At 39.4% G+C, this 20,429-nt stretch overlaps 1 protein-coding gene across 3 annotated transcripts in view; it reads left to right on the forward strand.

Annotated features, from left to right (window-relative positions):
- The window catches only part of nrxn2a (neurexin 2a), a 121,618-nt gene that overhangs the window by 12,222 nt on the left and 88,967 nt on the right, over positions 1–20,429 (forward strand). For all 3 annotated transcript variants that reach the window (XM_028594695.1, XM_028594697.1, XM_028594696.1), the window contains exons 2-5: positions 11,987–13,125; positions 14,122–14,142; positions 19,790–19,819; positions 20,061–20,072. In XM_028594695.1, the coding sequence (XP_028450496.1) occupies positions 12,423–13,125; positions 14,122–14,142; positions 19,790–19,819; positions 20,061–20,072 (766 nt within the window). In that variant the 5' untranslated portion in view covers positions 11,987–12,422. The remainder of the gene's footprint in view (positions 1–11,986; positions 13,126–14,121; positions 14,143–19,789; positions 19,820–20,060; positions 20,073–20,429) is intronic.

Raw genomic sequence — 20,429 nt, forward strand, 5'->3', positions numbered from 1 at the left:
ACATTCATGTCCCATTTGTATCACTTTGGTGATCCCTTAACTTTTTATCGAGACCACTCATCAGGTCAGATTTGTTATTTTGTCCAATATTTAGTTCTTTGTCCTCATTACAGTACCATCACCCGCAGCTGTACTTAATGTGTACACTTGTAACAGCAACTGGATTCAGATCACACCCAGGTGTTAAGCCACTTTACATTAGTGCTGGTAACAGCTTTCAAACACGTTGCAATACTTTACAGCTTCATGACTTCTCCCTCTTTAGACTCACTTTTAGTACAAACCTGTTAGATTTTTCTATGACACACACACACACACACACACACACACACACACACACACACACACACACACATATATATGTTTTACATCTGTAATATTGTGATGCATATTTATAGCGAAAAAACATTTCCTATGTTGTTAGCATAACTTCAGCTCTACTTTGGATACATTTGCAGCACTCATATATAAATAAAAAAAATAGGTAATCTAAATGGAGGAGGCAAAATAGGAGCTTGAATGTCTCACAATTCAAGTCTTGAGATATAATTAAGTTAAAGAAAACGCCTCAGCAAGGCTGCATTCACTAAGAAGTCGCTGGCATGGAGAACACAGACAGAATTTATTCCGACCTAAAACCCAGCAACAACAGCTCACTGAGGCCGCTTTTATAGGCGCCTAGTAAACAGTGTAAGAAGCTTCAACTGGGCTCGACTGAGGTAGCAGCTTGTTAGAGTGATCCCACACAGCTGAGCAGCCTTCTGTGGCTCCATCCTGGGTGCTGCAGGGTGGAGGGCGGGTGCTGTCCTTGTAACGGTGCTGTAGATCCCAAGGCAGTATCAGTGCCTGAGTGACAACCCCCTACTGCCTTTCGCTCGCTTATATTTGCATGTCTATCCTATTTATATGCTCTACTTTCAATGCAGCAGATTTAACTGTTTTTTTTTTTTTAACTGACCAGAACTTCTTGGAGCATATAGTGTACATGTTTGAAAAATTCATTATTCATTAATTATAGTGATTGTTATATTTATATTGTTAGTGCTCTCAGTCAGCCTATTTTTTTACGGTATATACAGTATGTCATTGTTTATCCTCATGAATTTGCAATACTGTACACACATAAAAGATATATGTGAAACATGCTTTCACGTGTGTGTATACGCTTGCTTGTTTTGTCAAATCAGCTGTCCAAAACCTAAAGATACTGTATACAGTTTAATATCATATTCAGTATGACAATGACTTGCTTGAAAAATTATATGCAAATAATTGATTTTTAAAATAGTTGAATCAATTAATGCTCTGTGTAGTTTAGCAGTCCCTCCAGGATTTTGTTGCCTTTTTTGAGATTGATGCGGCCCAAAATGCCTGATTTTGCGGGAGCTTTTGTAAATAATTGCGATAAAAGTTGCAATGTCTTTTGTATGTTTGTTGTAATGAAGTTGAAGGAGATAGTAAAAGTTGTGATTTTTTTTTTTGTATAGTTCTTTAAAAATAAAAAATAAACTTGTTTTGGGGAGAATAAAACTACTCTGGGCTAAGATTTCCTAGTAACCTTACCAAAAAGTCTCAGGATGGTGCAAATGTTGGTATAATATGAAAGTGGCTGGTGGATTTAAGACAAAAAAATTATAATTTATTATTGTTAGTTAATTTCCTAACCTGGCCTGGGACACACATTCACACAGTTTGACTTTAACTTATCATTGCACTTACAATAACGAGCGCAGCTGTCAAAATTGCGAGTCGCACCAAATTTGCGGTGATTGGTTGAATTCACGTGAATTGGCACAATCGTGACATCGCGAATCCTGGTGGGACTGGTTTTGGTTTCAATCAATCTACTCCACATACATTATTTGTTACTCAAGCAGGCTGCTGTATTGCTCCTCATTCAGTCCACTAATAGATAAACTATTGTGGAGTCTAATGAAAACTGCTGATTGTGGGACTTAGTGTGATGATTGAATATGGTGGTGGAGGAGAAACAAGAAGGTGGAGAGGAGTGCGGTACCTATCAATGTATTTGCCCTCGAGGAACACAAACCGTGACCTGCCAGTGAGATCATATCACATTTATGGCATCAAGCTGCTTCACCTTGATTGTATCTCTGTGTTGGTGTGTATGGCTTTAAAAGCCTTGATGGGCTTATACCAGTAATGTCTATCTATTTATTTATTTATCAATATTTTATCTGTCTGTCTTTCCATGTGTCTTTCTGTACTGTATGTATCTACTCTGGGTACAGTACAACAATACAATACACGTACAACATGATGAAAAAAGAGCACTGAGTCACTTTGAAGGTGCTTGGAAAGATTTTTAGCATTCTTGCTTTACTTCATTGCAATTTCTGCGAAGTCCGAACTATGCAAATCTTGAATACAATTGGCAGTTTTTCCTTTTGGAAGACAAAATGCTGACATGTTGTGGACGTAAGGTTTGGTGGAGCATTGATAATCTCCCAGTCACTCTCTTTGTCTGCTGTACATCAGTACCTCTCAGTGTGCTGAGCTGACCCAGAGTCTCCTGAAGAGAACAACTACAGTTACTCAACTACATTCACAGTGACTACATTAGGTCTGATATTTTAAAGATTCATGACTAACTGTCTTTGTACTCTATGTTTTACAATGTTTTATCAACCAATATTCTGAATTATCAGCAGGACTTTGAACTCTTACATGCTCTGAAAAAAACGTGCATGTGTGTGTGTCTCTGGGTTATTTGAAGAAATCAATTCCCAGTTATGCTCCGTAATTAGTAATACATGCAACTAGACAGATGCATAAATGATTCATAATGAGCCTGCAAACAAAGCAAAAGTGTTTTTTTTTCCGTCTTTGTCAGCTCTACCATTAATGAAAGCATAAGCTAAAAAATGTTGAAGCATTAAAAAGAAAAATATATTAAAAAAAATTAGTTTGGAGACAAAGTTCCAAGGCAGCAACCATAAATTGCGTATGATGTCTTTAATCCAATGTTTCCATCAAAGACAATGTCTAAGTGTATGTAGGTCAGGCCCTTCTTTGTTCCATACTGGGCCAAATTAGATTTAAGTTTTTAATTGGTTAATTAAAAAGTGTGTATTATTATTGCAGTCAATGTCTCTGCGTATGATTAATAGTAATATGCTCTTTTCTTGTTTAACATGAAATGCTTTCAATGATTCAACAGACTGTACCATTTGTCTCTGATGTCTCACTCAGAAGACACTTCTGTTCTGTAAATCGTACAAAGGGCTGTGAACTTGAGAAGCATTAAACAGGCACACAGTTATATGACAGCAATATATCACCAATATTATAAGCACATGGAAAAAAGGACCACGACTGTTGAAATGTTTCTCATTGGCCATGTTTGAGCAACACAACTAAAAAATAATCTAACAGCATAATCTGACAGTTAAACGTAAAGTTAGCTAGTTTAGTAAACCACTTTTCTAATTTATCTAGATAAACCTTTCTAGTTTGTCTGTCTGTCATTCCATGTGTCTAGCTGTACTGTATTTATCTACCGTTGTACTGTACAAATGTTGTACAGTACAACAATACACGTACAACATGATGAAAAAAGATTACTGAGTCACTTTGGAAAGGCGGTTGGAAAGATTTTTTTTGCAATTTCTGCAAAGTCCAAACTATTATATTTGGAAGCCAAAATGCTGACTTTTTTTGTAAACCTTTCTAGTTTATCTAGAAAAGTTTGGCAATTTAGCTCAAAGTTAGTATAGACGGGTTTCCTGTTTACAAAGATTACAGGGTGCTTGCGCATACCAGGGGCAGAAAGCCAGATTGGTGAGCTGGTCCAATAATGCAAACGCATTTTTGTCTCAGTGCACATTGTCTTAGTCCCTTCATTTTGTCATGGCATTTATATAACACATAGTCTATGGTCTTACAAAGCTAACGTTTTTGACCGATTACAATTTAATCATTTTTTGTGAGCTGGAGAGCTCTCGTTATGAGAAGCTAGCTATAGCTCTGTTTGCCATTCATTCCAATGTGGAAACATCGCTGCTAGAATTTCGACATGCATTCCGGTGGCTTATTCCTTTAAGCTTTCCTTATTGTTTGTATATAACTGCTGACTCAATAAAACATGATTTTAGTTGGATCTGTTCGTCTGTCTTTAATTTTGCAGTGTTACTGTGATATATATGTATAATGATAATTTTAGGCTAATGTAATAGCCCGTGTTAGCAGCAGGGTTACTCCTGAGTGTACCCTTATGGTTGGTTTATGTCTTAAAATAATGGCCAGGATTTCTGGGAAAAGGTACGATATGTTAGTTTCAAAACATCACTGCAGGTTGATTGTTTTTCGCAGCAGAGGTTGATTGTGGGCGAGAGGGCGACAACACTGTCTTGGTTAGCTCGCCGAAGCTCTACTGCCACTGTCTCGGCAACGTTAGCTAATGTCCGCTAGCTAATGTAGGCTAACTATAGCCAGTTAGCTTTGTATGTAACGTAACAAAAACCCACCCATCTCAGAGGAGCGAAGCTTAATATTTCATTCAATAAAGTTATGTACAAAAGGAGCACTAACGCCACAGGTCATATGTTGGCAACGTGGACGCAGATATAGTAAACTCCGAAGGCAGTTGTAATATTTACCTAGCTAGTAGGCTAGACTAACACTGTTGCGCTAACGTTAGCAAAACATCGGCGTAGCTTTAGCTAGCTGTCTAAACTTGTCCTTTATGGTCCGGACTCGAGTATCACAGCCCTGACAGCTAGATATCACTTAGCTGAACAACCACAAGCTGCAACTTTTCTGATTGATACAATGGGAGCCTGACTCTTGCACATGACCCCAATCTGCCCCTCTTATGGCTTGAAGCCATAACCTCCGCCGGTTTTTGGCAAAAGCATGCTTCCCCCTAGGTATGTTAAACATCAGGCACCCATCACTGGCTCTGTTTGTACAATTAACTACGCAACAACTCCTTGGCATTTTGACCTACGCTATGCCGCTACTAGCTAGCTAGCTACACAAAACACGTCTTCTTTCTGCCCCCCGGTTGCGTGCGCAAACAGTGATGACGTTGCCGAGAAACCCATGTATATATGATACCATATCACCGGCAGTACGGTGGCTCAGTGGTTAGCACTTCTGCCTCACAGCAAGAAGGTTCTGGGTTCGAACCCAGGCCTTTCTGTGTGAAGTTTGCATGTTCTCTTCGAGAAAACCCACACAAGGGTTTTCTCTGGGTGCTCTGGTTTCTTCCCAACATAAAGACATGCAACTAGGACTACAGTTGAAAATTAGAGATTTACAGAAATGTTTTTCATGATTAATGTGCATTGTCCTAATATAAATAAATAAATCTTCTTCATAGTACATATATTGTACACTGAAGAACACTGGGAAAACAGAAGTAAGTTCATAGGGCAACAACAATAACAAAGCTGGGGATGGCTCTGCTTCTTTAGGAAGTTTATTGTAAAAGCTTAATGTAGTTGCTTGAAAGTTAATCAAGAGCTGTGTCTAATAGAAATGTGTACCTCTCTTTGTCATCTAACATCCCAAAAACATGCCCTGTTTTGCTTCAAGCATGAGCACTAAGGTTGAGGGGGTAAAAGATTACAGAGGTGTGGTGAGAAGTCATTCCCTGCAGAACAACTTTTACTCAATGCACGTACCCATGACAGACCCATACCTCGAGTAGATTGGGCGTGCATATTGAGCGTGGCTTTCCTGTCGTTCACTCCTATAGACCTATTGGAATTGCAGGCTCCATTTAAAGAATGACGAGGTATTCAACCTCCACTGGTCCTCTAATAGGAAAATTGATGAGTGGAAAGAATAGAGCTAAACAGCTGGTGAACAATAACCACGTGGTACATTGGGTACAAATGCTGCATTTGTCTACAGTACAGTGTAAGCCTAGAACCTGCTTGGGTAAACTGTAGACTGTGTTGTTTAATTAGTATAAATGGTTATTTGGGAAGAAAGCTGCCAGACAGGTTTTTCGCTCTTACACTCCATAAAATGTTTGTTTACATTTCTTGACATTGTTCACACTCTATGAAAACTTATGTTATTGCTAAGGTTATACTACAAGAAACATGATATAATGGAAAGTGTTATTTTGTAACAATCTTACTCTTTTTTGTTTAGAGACATTAGTCTCGAAGGGGGGAAATGAGGTATATTGACATCCTACTTTATTCTGATCATTTTATAACTTGTATTTAGCCCATATCTGAACTATCTATATGTAGCTAGAAGTGATGAACTTTAGCCTTGTACATGATGCTGATTTCTTCGATGTAAATAAACCTTTATAATCAAGAAACAGTGTCGGCGGATTCCTTTCCACACAGCAACGCACCATCGATACTAATTAACAGAAGTGTGGACTCGAGTCATGTGACTTGGACTCGAGTCAGACTCGAGTCATGAATTTGATGACTTCAGACTCGACTCGACAAAATGTACAAATTTCATATCATATCATGCCCAAACAGCAGGCAGCACATGGACATAGAGTGCTACGTAGTCTAGGTCTGTGAGGCAGCGCACCACTGGGTTATACAGTACAGGCCAAAAGTTTGGACACACCTTCTCATTCAATGTGTTTCTTTATTTTCATGACTATTTACATTGTAGATTCTCACTGAAGGCATCAAAACTATGAATGAACACATATGGAATTATGTACTTAACAAAAAAGTGTGAAATAACTGAAAACATGTCTTATATTTTAGATTCTTCAAAGTAGCCACCCTTTGCTTTTTTTGATAACTCTGCAAACCCTTGGTGTTCTCTCAATGAGCTTCATGAGGTAGTCACCTGAAATGGTTTTCACTTCACAGGTGTGCTTTGTCAGGGTTAATTAGTGGAAGTTTTTCCCTTATTAATAAAAAAGCAAAGGGTGACTACAATGAAGAATCTAAAATATAAGACATGTTTTAAGTTATTTCACACTTTTTTTTAAGTACATAATTCCATATGTGTTCATTCATAGTTTTGATGCCTTTAGTGAGAATCTACAATGTAAATAGTCATGAAAATAAAAGGAAACTCATGTGAATGAGAAGGTGTGTCCAAACTTTTGGCCTGTACTGTACATGATTTGTATAAATATTATTTCTGTGGTAAGAGGACTTGAAATGACTCGAAATTAAAATGGTAAGACTTTGGACTCGACTTGAGACTTGTTGGCTTTGACTTTTGACTCAACTCGGGACTTGCCTCATCTTTGACTCGACTTCACTCGGGACTCGAGGGCAAAGACTTGAGACTTACTTGTGACTTGAATAACAATGACTTTGTCCCACCTCTGCTAATTAAACAACATAATTGGCGACGAAGACAACTGCTTCAAGACAAGAAGACCTTGAGCTCTGTCTCCAGACTCAAACAGCATACTGTAAAAGGCCTCTGTAACAAAAAATGATATTATATGTGGTATGGTTAAATCAAACAATATTTTTAAACAGCGTTAAAACATGAAATACATACAGTAACTGCCACAGTAGCACATGTAAACATTCTGACGTAATCCTGCATGTACAGACTGTTATATCAGTTCATCGTTGCTAATATCTGTCAGATTTATCAAGCGTGCATGCGGCAGAGTGAGTTTATCACTTGATCCACTGTCCACTTCCTGTTTTGCAATACTTTGGGATCACTCACTGACTGTGTTAACTGAAACGTTACTAAGTATTACACTACGACCCCCGTTGTTTGATGTGAGCCATGGATTCGAGCAAAAACTGTTGACTCCCATTTCCTGCAGCGTTGAGTCTGTGATTTCTGCACATGCAAAATCACAATCAGTAACTGTTGAACCTCTGGGCCCTCTGTCCTTCCCCAGGGTAGCAGGTTGACTCTTAGTAGAGCATTCATGTTGAATCACTTCAGCAGTGAGATAGATAGATAGAGAGTCTTTATTGTCTACTGAGGAAATTTGTTTTCACAGTCTGTACAGGGCCTCACAAATACATACGTACACATAAAGTAAACATAGACACCTTCACCCCAATCACCCTGTAATGCACAGTTCCCTCCAGTCCGTTCCACTGGCACCCCTTGCGGACAGCATACAACATATAAGTAACACTCATACACACACACACATAACATTCACTGCTGGTGAGCTTCATGTAGGGATGATATGGCAGAAGATACAAAACTCTTACTGTAGCGGACCCGTCTCCAGGTCAAGGACCTGTATCTGCGTCCTGATGGAAAATCAGGTGAAAAATCAGCAGACCTGCTTAAATGAATCATTTCAGATATTTTACAATGTTATATACACAGCAGTGTGTATCAGGGGTGCTAGTGCGGTTTAAACAGGCACCCAATGAAATAAGATTAATTTGTGTCCCACCACCAGATTCTGACCATGGTGGATAATTGTTGTTTTTAATGAAGAAACAGCATGTTACCCAGTAAGGAAAGCCATTAAATGTAGAGGGGACAGTGTAACAAGCATAAAAGTAAACACCTTCATACAAGTTGGTACATAATTATTATGTGATTAATAGTGAGTTTTATGTGGAGAGGGGAGCAGCTGACCCTGGGACCACCAACAATTTGAGCTCTCTACCATATATTTCATTGGATTGTTATTAGTTTTGTATAGTCAGTATACCAGTGCCATCAATTCAATAGGCTAAACAAAAATGTTAAAGTCAGAAAAGGTTGTTGACACTGCACTACACTTAAAAGTGCAGAGAAACGACATTGACAGCAGCAAAGCCCATTTGGGAAACAAACCTTTGTATGTTTAATCTGCCCTGTGTGTAGCCTAATAGTCCCTGAGATATTCTGAGGGTTGGTGAAATTCCAAAGATAAAGACAAAAGTAATACAGAAGAATAAAGAATACAAACAAAACACTCAAGTGGATTTCGATGTCGATGTGGCCCCTGTTCATTTACTGTGTTTCTTGTTTTGGTAATTAGACCTTATTTATCTCAGCTTTTAAAGAAATCCAGGTGGCAGGCTCTGCTAGGTTAGGACTCGTTGTTAAGAATTTTGGTTTGCTGACTTGACTGTGTAAACACATTTATATAGAATATTTCACAGTTTGAAATGGTTCCCTGTTTTATCTCATGTCAGCTCATTGCGACTGAAAATAATCTTGACCTTAAACTGTTTGTTGTCTACAAATATGGTTGGCCATACAGTGCACTTGTTATATGCTGTATATTTAAGGATTCTTAGAATATTCTTAGTAATATGTCATTTATCATAATCACCCATGTGGATATCTCTGCTCCCACATTATGATGCAATTATTATTATTAGCACAAGTTTCTGTTAATGAGCTTCCTAATAGGAGTTGCTGCAAAACAGTCATCATGTGGCAAGGCCATGAAGCTGAAAGCACCACACGCCTGCCTTTCTTTTTGCATACAATAACACTGTGTTGTTTGTCTGACTCAAAGCAATCAGGTTCTGAGAAGCATATCACACACCATACCTGACCCTGGCAAATTGCAATTCATCCTGTGAAGAGGGTGTCAGCTTTTTATGACCTTCCAGGATACAGCTATTCCCATGATAAAGCCGTCTATCAGAAGGGTTTTCTCCCACCCTGGAGCTTTCTGATATTTTGAGGAGAAACTTTGATTTATTTGCTGTGATGCACTCTTTCTTGTGACATCTACCTTTAGCAAATAAACCCAACTGTGGCAGTCCCTCATAGGCAGGAGACCCAATAGAGGCTGTAATTTCCTGCAGACTCAAATGTATATTATATTTCTCTCCGTGTCAGAGATGAAATTGGGCCAAACTTGCATGAAATACTTCTGCTCCTAGTTGAGACATGCCTCTAAATGAGAGAGAACTCAGTGTAACATAACATAAAGATTACTTTTATGAATCATTGCAAACCCCAGAGCTTTACATAGACATTATTTACAGTAAATTGTATTTATTGTAGACTGATGGATTGAATCTGAGTGGATCAATACCTTGTATGTAAACTGCTACAATATCTGTATTCCTTTCTCTTTCTGAGGATACAAGGTGACTTTGGTACATTTTGTTAACGTCAGTCCATCATTCAGTTTAATCCAGAGGCGTCGCTAGGCCTGGCCGTCCCTGGCTACAGCCCCAAATGTTTTATGAATAGCCCCGGATCTCTCTCTCCTCTTTTCTCTTTCTCTTTTTTTTTTTTTTTTTTTTTACAAAAACAAGTATTCTATAATAAAAAATGCCCCAGAATGCCACATGCAAATTAGGCATTCAATCAGGTTTATAATGGACGCGCTCTGCTGTGGAGATGCTGCGGCAGATGTGTCGTGTTTGTGCTCCGTGTATTTCTGCCGTAGTTTCGGTTTTCCACCTCCGATGTAGAGCAGCGTACAGCCACTTCCCTAAACTTTAGCTCATTCAGAGACCAGAGTCTCAAACGGGGCTCTGTGACTGTCAGAAGGTCTGAGATCTACCTTATCAGCAGAGCAATCACGTAATGCACAGCAGACTATGGTGCAGGCAGATTATTTTCTGAAATGTCGTGACTTTATTCTTGTAATAGCCTATTATAACTTTATTTTTCAATTTGAATTGCATTTATTTTATTTAAATGGGTTCGGGCTAAGCCCCCAACCTCCTCAAGTCCTAGAAACGCCCCTGGTGTAAACCCTACGTTCTATATCAAACGTGTGAGTTTGATCATATGTGTGATGTATGACATGCGGTATGTAGGCATCCTTGAGATACAATGTTCCACTCTTGTGCAAATTGGTTGTATAGGATTACAGCTGCTGATATTGCTTTTGATCACTTAATTGGATCACACAACGGTGTAGCTCTTTTATATGTTTTGAATAGGTTTTGGGTAGCAGTTAAGTTCTTTGGCACAGGGGCATAAACTATAAAAGGCTGTGGCTACACAGACAACTCTGTAGAGAAGTTGTTGTTAATAATGAAAAGATACAATCATCCTTTGAATACAAATGGTGTCTCTTAGAATATGTGTAGTTTCCCTGGACATAATTCCACCAGTTGTAGTTTTTAGCCTTTCTGAATGGTAATAATGAGCCAGGGCAGTTCCCCTTTTTAAGGACTGATGCATAACTTTATTTGTGTGCTTAGGCCTGGAAGCTGCACCCTCTTTCGTTATCACCGAGTATTGAATTTTCTATTTGTTTCTTTGTTTTTAACACATACTGCTTCCTTTTCATCACTCCCAGCCTCTGTTCTGTATGTGTTGTTTAGCTGTAATCGCAGGGAGCGCAGAGGGCTTAAGGGGCTCAACATTACTGAAGTTAGTGAGGCCATGGGTTGTACCAAAACAGCTGTGGGGGGTTATTAGGAAACAGACTGTTTTCCACCAGCTTTTGGAAAGCAGCACAGTTCTTAGCAAACCAGTGAGACCCTCTGTTTCCCTTTCTGGATGACATGAGGTGGGGCGCCAGGATTGAGATGCTACTTGGCCCAAGCATTGTGTTTGAGGGCCTGTTGATGGAATATCTGGGCTGCAACCATGATCATAATGACAAGCAGAAGTCAACAAGTTGTTGGAAATGATCTATAAAAATGTGAACCACTGGTGAATCGTGAATTCTTCATGACAATTAAACCTGGTTACACTTTAATTGAAGGTATCGACATAATCGTGACATGACACTATCATAACTATGACATGACACTGTCATGAACATGTCATAAACGTTATAAACAAGTCATAAACGTTTATGACTTCTGTCATTAAGTGTCATTCGGTTTTTGTCATGACAAGTTGACATTGTTTGGGTTGTCTTGATTATGACAACATTAATCAAAGTGACATTACTAGAAGTTGTCTTGGTCATGACAAGTTGACATTACATTTGTTACCTCTCTATCAAGCTAATTTCCATTTTTCCCTCTCTGCTATTTTAATGATTTGTAATTAATTTTCCATGTAATTCATAATGACTGTAGATTATTTATTTATTTATCTATCTATTTTTTGTACAATCAAGTGTTAGTAATCTTTCCAGCTATTCATTACACATTCTTCTTTTATGTCTTAGGATGTTGGGAGGCTGAGAAGAATGGAGGCTGTACCTAAGCTGCATGCCTAGCTAACCCATGGATAACTGACAGGAACAGTGCTGGATGGAGTCAGGAGACTGGATGGCGAAGACGAGGAAGCGCACAGTATTGTGGATCACTTGTGTTGTTTGTTCTCTTTCTCAGCCGATTCAAAGTAGATGCAAAGTGTTCTGCAATGTCCCTCATTTGTTCACTCTGTCACGTGTCGCCCATGGAGAGATGGCAAAAAGAATCAGGATAGACAGTCAAGGCTAAAGAAACTCTTTTACTGCATGTGGGAGTCTTATTTCTGCAAAATTTAAGGTGATAAAAAAAGAAGTGTAGACACTAGATAACATTTCCTCCTCACAACTCTGTTGGATTCATATTAATTAGAGACCACAGGGGAGCCAGTAGTTGTAAATAGTAGCCATCATGGGCAGGTGTAAAGGCAAGGTTTCCTCGTTACTGTTGTTAGCTGGATTAGTGCTAACAGCAATAGCTTTGGAATATGAGGGCGTTCCTGGTCAGTGGACACGCTATGGCCAGTGGGATGCCAAATCAACAGGTGAGCTCAGCTTTATTCTGAAAACCAACATCAGCAAAGCCCTGGTGCTCTATCTGGATGATGGAGGGAACTGCGACTTCCTGGAGCTTCTGATGGCAGATGGGAGGCTCCACATGCGCTTCACCATCCATTGTGCAGAACCGGCCTCCCTGCACACCGAGACGCGAATCAACGACCTGCGCTGGCACAGAATCCTTCTTTCTCGTAATTACAGAGAGACTAGGCTGGTGGTGGACAACGAGGAGAAAGCAGCTGAGGTGAAGTCTAAGAGAAAAGAGATGGTAGTGGCCAGTGATCTCTACGTAGGGGGCATCTCACCTGATGTGCGTCTCTCTGCCCTGACATCCAGCACTGTTAAATACGAGCCGCCATTCCAGGGCCTTATAGCCAATTTGAAACTGGGGGAGGCATTACCATTACTGTTGGATGGCCAGGCTGTTCATAGTGATTTGGAGTACATATGTGACACACACTCTCCGTGCGGCAGCAAAGGCCTGTGCTCCGTCAGCCAAGGAGAGGTCCTCTGTGACTGTATAAATACCAGCTACAGGGGAAGGTACTGCCATGAAGGTGAGAGAATTATCCTTCCTACTATTAACTGTGTGGTCCTTCATGATCTGTTCGTCAAAGGGCTTTTTTTAATGCTAATGTACTTTTGCTACTGAAAATGTTTGCCGCCTTTATGATTAGCCTTAGCTTAAACATAGTAAAATAAATGTCCCATTCAATTATATGGTCTAAACCCTCATTACTGTAGTATCTAGAAAATAATCAATAAAGCCCACTTTAAAGTGACCCAGGTCAAAGTATACCACAGAAGTACTTAAAGGCTGCTTGGGTGTGTGAGTTCAGCTCTCTCAGCAATTATTTTCACAAGTCATGGAGGATAACAGCTGCTTAATGTGATAGACGTTTTCAACAAAGAGACATTTAACAGGCTACCAAATGAGTGCTATTTTCATATTCTGGAAAGTCTACAAAACAGTACGAACATAAGCTTGGCATTTTTAAATCAGCTTTGAAACGTCTTGTTACGTATAGACAAGTAAAATGGAAACAAATGATTAATTAAAGATGTTTACCACTTTGCCAAAACACATCAATTTTCCCTCTTATAATAATACATGTTTGGCTTAGAATCTCGGCAACTTTCTTCCCTGGCTAAAATGAGGAGGATTCTGGCAGGCATTCCTTCATTTAACAAGTGGACTCACAACGATGCATTAGAGCAACTATACACCCTTATATTAACCACTAATACATTGTTTTCATTAAGTATGCCTTATTGCAAAGTCATTTAAAGCAAGAAATATTCACTAACAAACCGTTGAAAGACATCAAACTTGCGCTGGACTGTGACTCTTTCTGTGGTTATATGTCACAGATAAACAGATAAAGTGATATATCACTATTATTGTCAGTGATTTTAATGCTACAACTATACTACAGAACAACTGACCACACTTACATGTTTCCGTCAACATGCATCTTTGGTGGCATGGAAAGAAGCAGCAAGGTTAAGCGAAACAACATTAAACATGTCTGTGTTTCTTTATTTTCTTGCAGCTGTCCTGAAAGAAGTAGAAGGTAAGACAATGCATTATATAATGAGCATAACGATGAGCATAATTTGTTTTTCGTGATGCACTTATTTGCAAAGGCTAATACCACAGCATCAGTGTGTGAGAGTGTGTTCGGTTATTATGAGGTTGTTATTGTCGGTTTGGACTGCAGTTCTGACATCCAACAAATTAAGCTGAAAGGAGATATACTATCACTGGTCACGAGGTCACTGTGGAAAAAGCGCTTAATGTGTTGAATGCTCATTGTATATAAAATCAGTGTGCTCAAGGTGACTGGAGAGGTCTGCAGAGTATGTGGGTGTTGCACAATATGGGGAGCATTCATATACTGCATTATAGGGAAAAAAAATGACTGTACAGACATGCTTTGTGTTATTATTTATAACTTCTGAATTTTTCCTCTCTTTCCTCATCTAAAATACTATTTTAAGGTTTACTCAGTCATCATGCCATCATATGGCATTATGCTCTAAGGTCAAATATGATGGCATCCTTTGGCATAACATGGCTGATTACTGAGGCCTAGACATTCATTAAATTGTAATAGTTTTTTTTTGCACAACAATGTTTTTTCATTGGTGCATTTAAAATTAGGAGCAAATCTCCTTTGGCAGGAAAAAAACATTTCTCTCTTATCGGCAGCATTTTAACTGACCACCAATATACGGGATTGGTTTCTAATGAGGTGCACATACTGAACGTGAAATGAGGATTGAAAGTGAAGAGGGAGATTGGTTTAGTCGGCATCTGAGCGAAACATCCATCTCCCCAGTAAGGACTGCTGGTTCTGGTGAAAGGGCAGCCAACAGGCTCAGGAGACCAGTGCAATGTGCACTGAACCACTGCACATTATAAATCACTGTTACTGACTTAAAAGGCACCGACCCATGCACACCTGCTCTCCAAAATCCTGCTTGTGACACTTACGTTTAGCATGCAGCAGCAAAATAGACCGAAGGTTGCAAAATGTTTTTGTCTTCATGTATAGGAGCTGTGCAGAGTACAAGCAGAAGGACTTTTATGACAACACACACAAACACATTGGTATACATAATGTTAGATGTATATAGATTCTGTATTTAAAACAGCACATAAGTAAGACTTACGGACTGTGGTATATGGTTGTATGCTTCAGTGACAGTTAATAGGTTTCATCTCGACACTTCCAAAAACAAGCATTAATCATTCCTAATAAGAGCAAAGATGGCATGGATCTGCTCACAGCAAAAAGGCAGGCATTATTAAATGACATGCTGCAAAGAGAGCACATCAGAATGTTTATTGGATTAAAGCTTGACATAGAGACAATCCCCAATGCAGAATGCATGAAAACAACAATGACAACAGCAAAATCACTCTCACCAGATGCCTTTTTTTTCTATGCTTCATACAACTCCATGTGCTATTTGGCAGCAAGTCTTTGATGTCCTTGCAGTGACAGAAATAGACGAATCCATGCGTTCGCTCCTATCCCTAGAGATGGGAAAGATGGTAACCCATATGCTATATTTGGTTTTGGCTGTGGGTTTTAAGTGGTGTGGGAATTAACTTTATTTGTCTGAGGAACTGCTTTAAGGCAGTAAACCTTGGGAAGTCCAGGTGAGTGTTCTGAGTTCCACAGTATGCAGCACGTGGGCACCCGTTGATCTGTTCGGACAAAGGCCATGGCGGGGCACACTCTAATGCCAAAAGACTGCAGCATCCTCTGATGTTTTGTGTGCAAAAAAAGCAGGTCTGTGAAAGAGCGATAAGGACAGCCACCTAAGATACAGAAAAGAGAGAAATCTCTCTAACATATAGGAAAACCTTACACAACTCTCTCTCTCTCTCTCTCTCACACACACACACACACACACACACACACACACGTGTCAACTGAAGCACATTGTTTTGCTTTTTCATGTGTAAGCACACAGTGATGACACACTAAGAACTACAGGGATGATAAAGCTAGTATATAAATCTAAAGAAAGCACACAGCTGGTCCTTGTGGGCTTGCATCTTTCAGCAGCAGTGACCTTGGTCTAATCCCTCATTACAACAGGCTCCATAATACTGTACTTTTCATGGAAAACAAATTTGCCAAATCCTAATCCTCGTGCTGTGACTCTTCTTAGATGCCCGCTAATTAATGTCACAATAATGACTGAGAGGTCCTTCAACATCTGCATTTGTTTTGTTTGTTTTTTACTATATTTGTTTAATTAAAGTTACTTAGACAGCAGTGTTTGTCTTGTTAAAAGTATTTCAAAAAGTCGAGGAATTAGGAAAAATTAAATCAGGATTGTGCTTTTTTGTAGCCCCACAGACATTTTATTTATGGAAAGTTTCACACCCTAGAATTTGTATTATTCATGCTAGTTTCTTATACATACAGTATAAAACAAGTCTTAATAATTGTAAAAGGTAAAAAAAAAACTTACATAAGGCTAGGAGATTTAAAGGTCAACACAATATAATGAGGAAAATGCATGCATGTTATATATTAATATAATAAAAGAAATTTGGGTATGGCAAAAAGCACTATTAAGAATATCATCATAACACTCATGTATCTGTCATATTTCCCCTTGCTTTTACTGGGCCACATGAGACAGAAAACTTCAACCCTCTATCATTCAGGTTTCAAACCAGCGCTAACATCATTAATTGGGCCGTGACCAAAAGTGCAACAGGCCTGAAGGTTTGGAAACACTGAGTTGATTCATTATGGATTTACTCAAGGTCGGCAGATGTAGATGAGTAAAGGCATATGTCGCATTACTACTAAACAATTGCTGTTCTCAATCCCTTATGGAGTATCATGATAAAAAAGATCAATAACCTCACACCCACAATGTGATTCAGCCAATTCACAGATTCCAAACAGCCCGGCTAGAACAGTTGTTTTGCAAAAACATACTTGTTTTATGATGAGGCCAAGTTATAAAGATCCTTAAAGCAACATGCTAACATTTTAGTAAAATGAGCTTCCATTCCCATGGTTATAACTCTTTGTTTGCCCTGAAACTATTCTTATACTGTTAAGGTTGCCTCTTATTTATAAAAAAAAAAAAAAAAAAAAAAAACTGGTAGATAGGTAGTTAGGAAAGGCAGTTTATTTTTATCCAGGCTTTCCCCTCTAATGGGACTCTACAGGTCTAGCCTGTTATCTCTGCATTTCCACACACGGAGATTTGCGTGTAAGGCTTAGCCAAGAGAGCAAGAGCATATAAAAAGGGTTAGAGCAAGTAAGAAGAGCATATTGTTGGGTGGCTGCCCCTATATGAGGGCAGCAGCAGCACCACTCTCCATCCACTTTTCTTCAACTCCTTGAATGACAACTAGATAGTCAAAGAAGACATTGTTGGCCGAGGCACTTGTCAAGTGCTGCCTGCCCTGGCCTGTTTTGGTCACCGCATTAGTCTCCATTAGTCATGGATGCGGGTCAGTTTTTCCTCACCCCATGCTCAACAAAAATCTGAATCATCATAGCTGTGAATCCTTTGGGTCAAAACTCCTTTCTCCAGCTCCACAGATATCACCAGAGTGAAGGGTTGGACTGGGCATTTCCCGATTGACGATGGGAATGGCCTCTAGCTTTGTGACTGCTTCTTGTTATTAGTTTGACTATGGTAAACCTACCCCTCCACAACATGGATGGAGATTTTACCAGAAATGTATCCTGCTGTCTCAGCTGTTGGTGGCTTACAACCTGGCGCTGCTGGGTGTATCTTTGTCACTGTTAATTACAAACAAACTCCCCTTGTAGCCCCTTGTTGCTACTGCAATGTCTTAGTTCTGCTGAGTGATGTGCTTTCTCTTTTATAGTAGAAGCATGGGCAGAAGATACAGACACCAGCAGAAGATGAGCTCAGGTCCAGTCAGATCTTAGTACGTCTGGTGAGAATGAGATGAGTGGAGGGGGGATGTAACACTGTTTATGCCTTGTTTAAACATACGTTGGCTTGTCATGTAGAATGCAGAGCCGCAGTGGGGTGCACACGGCAGCTCTTTGTCTGCAGCATAGACAGGGTTGTGGTTGAATCCTGTCTAAGAGGCTCAGTAACTGGCTTTGCAATGACACACTGTATCAAAAGCCTTCGTGTTGGCAGGCAAGGACCCTCCCAGGGGTAATCATTTCCATCCCACACCAAGAGTTGCAGCATGAACAGCCTTGTTCAGTGGAACGTGTGGAGGAGATTTGTACCGACCTGCCTCTTCGTAAGATTTTACCTCATGACTGAATTGGGACTTGAACTGTGAGTGAGTGACTTGCTACACGAGTCTTAGAGTGCTGATGCACTGATGAGAGCTGTTTGTGTTGGCTGTCACAGTGGGGCTCATGTACTCAGCGGAAGTGTTGCATTGTGTCATTCCCATCTCCTTTTTGGCAAAAGGAGCAGGTATGCAATATACTAATATATTAATAACTAATATAATAATATATGTAATTTCTGAATGAATATGTACATATTTGACTGTGTTTCTCTGTGTACAGGACATATACAAGGAGTGAGAGACTTAGGCTGGCAGTGAACACAAAACTGAATCAAATTTAGTTTTGATCGCCACAGGGTGTGCAGGCCAACCAGCTGGACTTTTATACACCGTCACCTGCAACTGCTCAGCAAAATCATTTGATAGGCTGCAGTGTATTTTCAGTTTGCTTCCATAGATTTTATGGTAGTTTTACTATAGCTTTTCTTTTTGTTCCCAATATGAGGATTGCAATACTGTACTCATCCGCAGTCCAAGAATGCTCCATGTTACTATTTAGTTTGGAGTAAATGGTCTGTCTTACTGTGTAAGCGTGTTACTCCATTAAGTCCTACAAGTGTTGGCCATTGCAGTTAGCCCCTGTGTTCAGCACAGCAACCACAGCACCACCTTCAACTTGACAGAATATGGAGGTGAGACGTGGCATTTTTTTCTTGGCTGGCTGCTTTATGATAGTTTATTCAGTGAGGCTTTAACGCAGTGCAGCATCAAGTCGCAGCTCCATTCTGATTTTTCTTTATTTCTTTTCAGAAGTAAGGTTAGTTGTGGCAGATCATTAGCAGCTGACCTGTGACATGATGGTTGTTATGTAATCCTATCAGTGTTCCACCACTTAAACCTATAGAGCTCCATTAGATGGTAAATCCTCTTTGAAATAGAGTGATGGTCACTAAAGATTTAGTGAATAAGGACTGGTATGACTTCTGCCCTTTTATAAAACACTACCATATTGAATGTTAAATAGGCTCAAATAGATCTGCCGACCACTTACATGCAAATTTCAGTGAGTCGAGACGAGTGGCAAAGCCTATAGTGTACAGTATTATATAGGATTTATATATATCTGATACATCTCGAACGCTGTCTGCATCAAGTAAACATACAGTATGTGTTCCATTTAGAAAAAAGCATCTGTGTGAGCAACTACCTATAATGGTTGCACCAATCAAGATGTTTTTTTTCTCTCCTTGCCTTCCCTCTACTCCCTTGAGATGTCTGTCTGTTTTTAGTTTGATTTCCCCTTTATATTTGAGTTTGAACTTTGACATCCGTTCCTACCCCAGGATGTCTGTCACAAACTGCAGTCCATCATTGTGACAATGCTTTTGTTCTCCCAAACCTCTTTATGAACTTCCTGTTTTCGTATCCTTTTTTCTGTTCTTTCCCTCAAGGTCTGGCGCACCTGATGTTAAACCGCCAAGGTATGGGGTCTATTGGTTTGCTTTTCCTTCCCAGCCACCTGATCACAACATTTCCCTTCACCTGAAATCATTTTAGTTAACTGTGCTGCACTAATATTTCCTCTCCTCTTTTTTCATATACTTGCCTATTCGTTTTTTGCTTCCTGTCATGTTATACTCACTACTCACTCAATCTTTGTCCGTCAAACCCTTGTCCTGACCACTGACTGAGCTACTGGAACATCACCTTTGACCTCTGCAGTTTTTCGCCAAGGTAATGCATCTATGCTCAAAGCATCTCTTCGGTTTGGTTTTATGATGTTTTCAAAGGAAATAAACCGGTGTCGAAAGTAAAGATTAAAGGTTTTTCATGACAATGATGTCTCTCAGGTGCGCACAGAAAGCTGTTTTTTGACTTTTCTTATTAATATACGTACAGAATTATTACTATACATAATATTATACAGAATTTGGATTTTCAAAATTATTTCTACATTGCAGTAGTGTTAATATGTTGCATATTCATGTAAGCACAGATTCAAGAAAACAGTTTTCAAACAATGGAGGAGATGTTTTTACGTACAGTAGGATTCTTTAGCCAGTAAACAATTAAGAGTCAGGAAGAGAAACT

Source organism: Perca flavescens, chromosome 13 (genome assembly GCF_004354835.1).
Source record: "Perca flavescens isolate YP-PL-M2 chromosome 13, PFLA_1.0, whole genome shotgun sequence".
In the NCBI taxonomy this organism is placed as follows: Eukaryota; Metazoa; Chordata; class Actinopteri; order Perciformes; family Percidae; genus Perca; species Perca flavescens.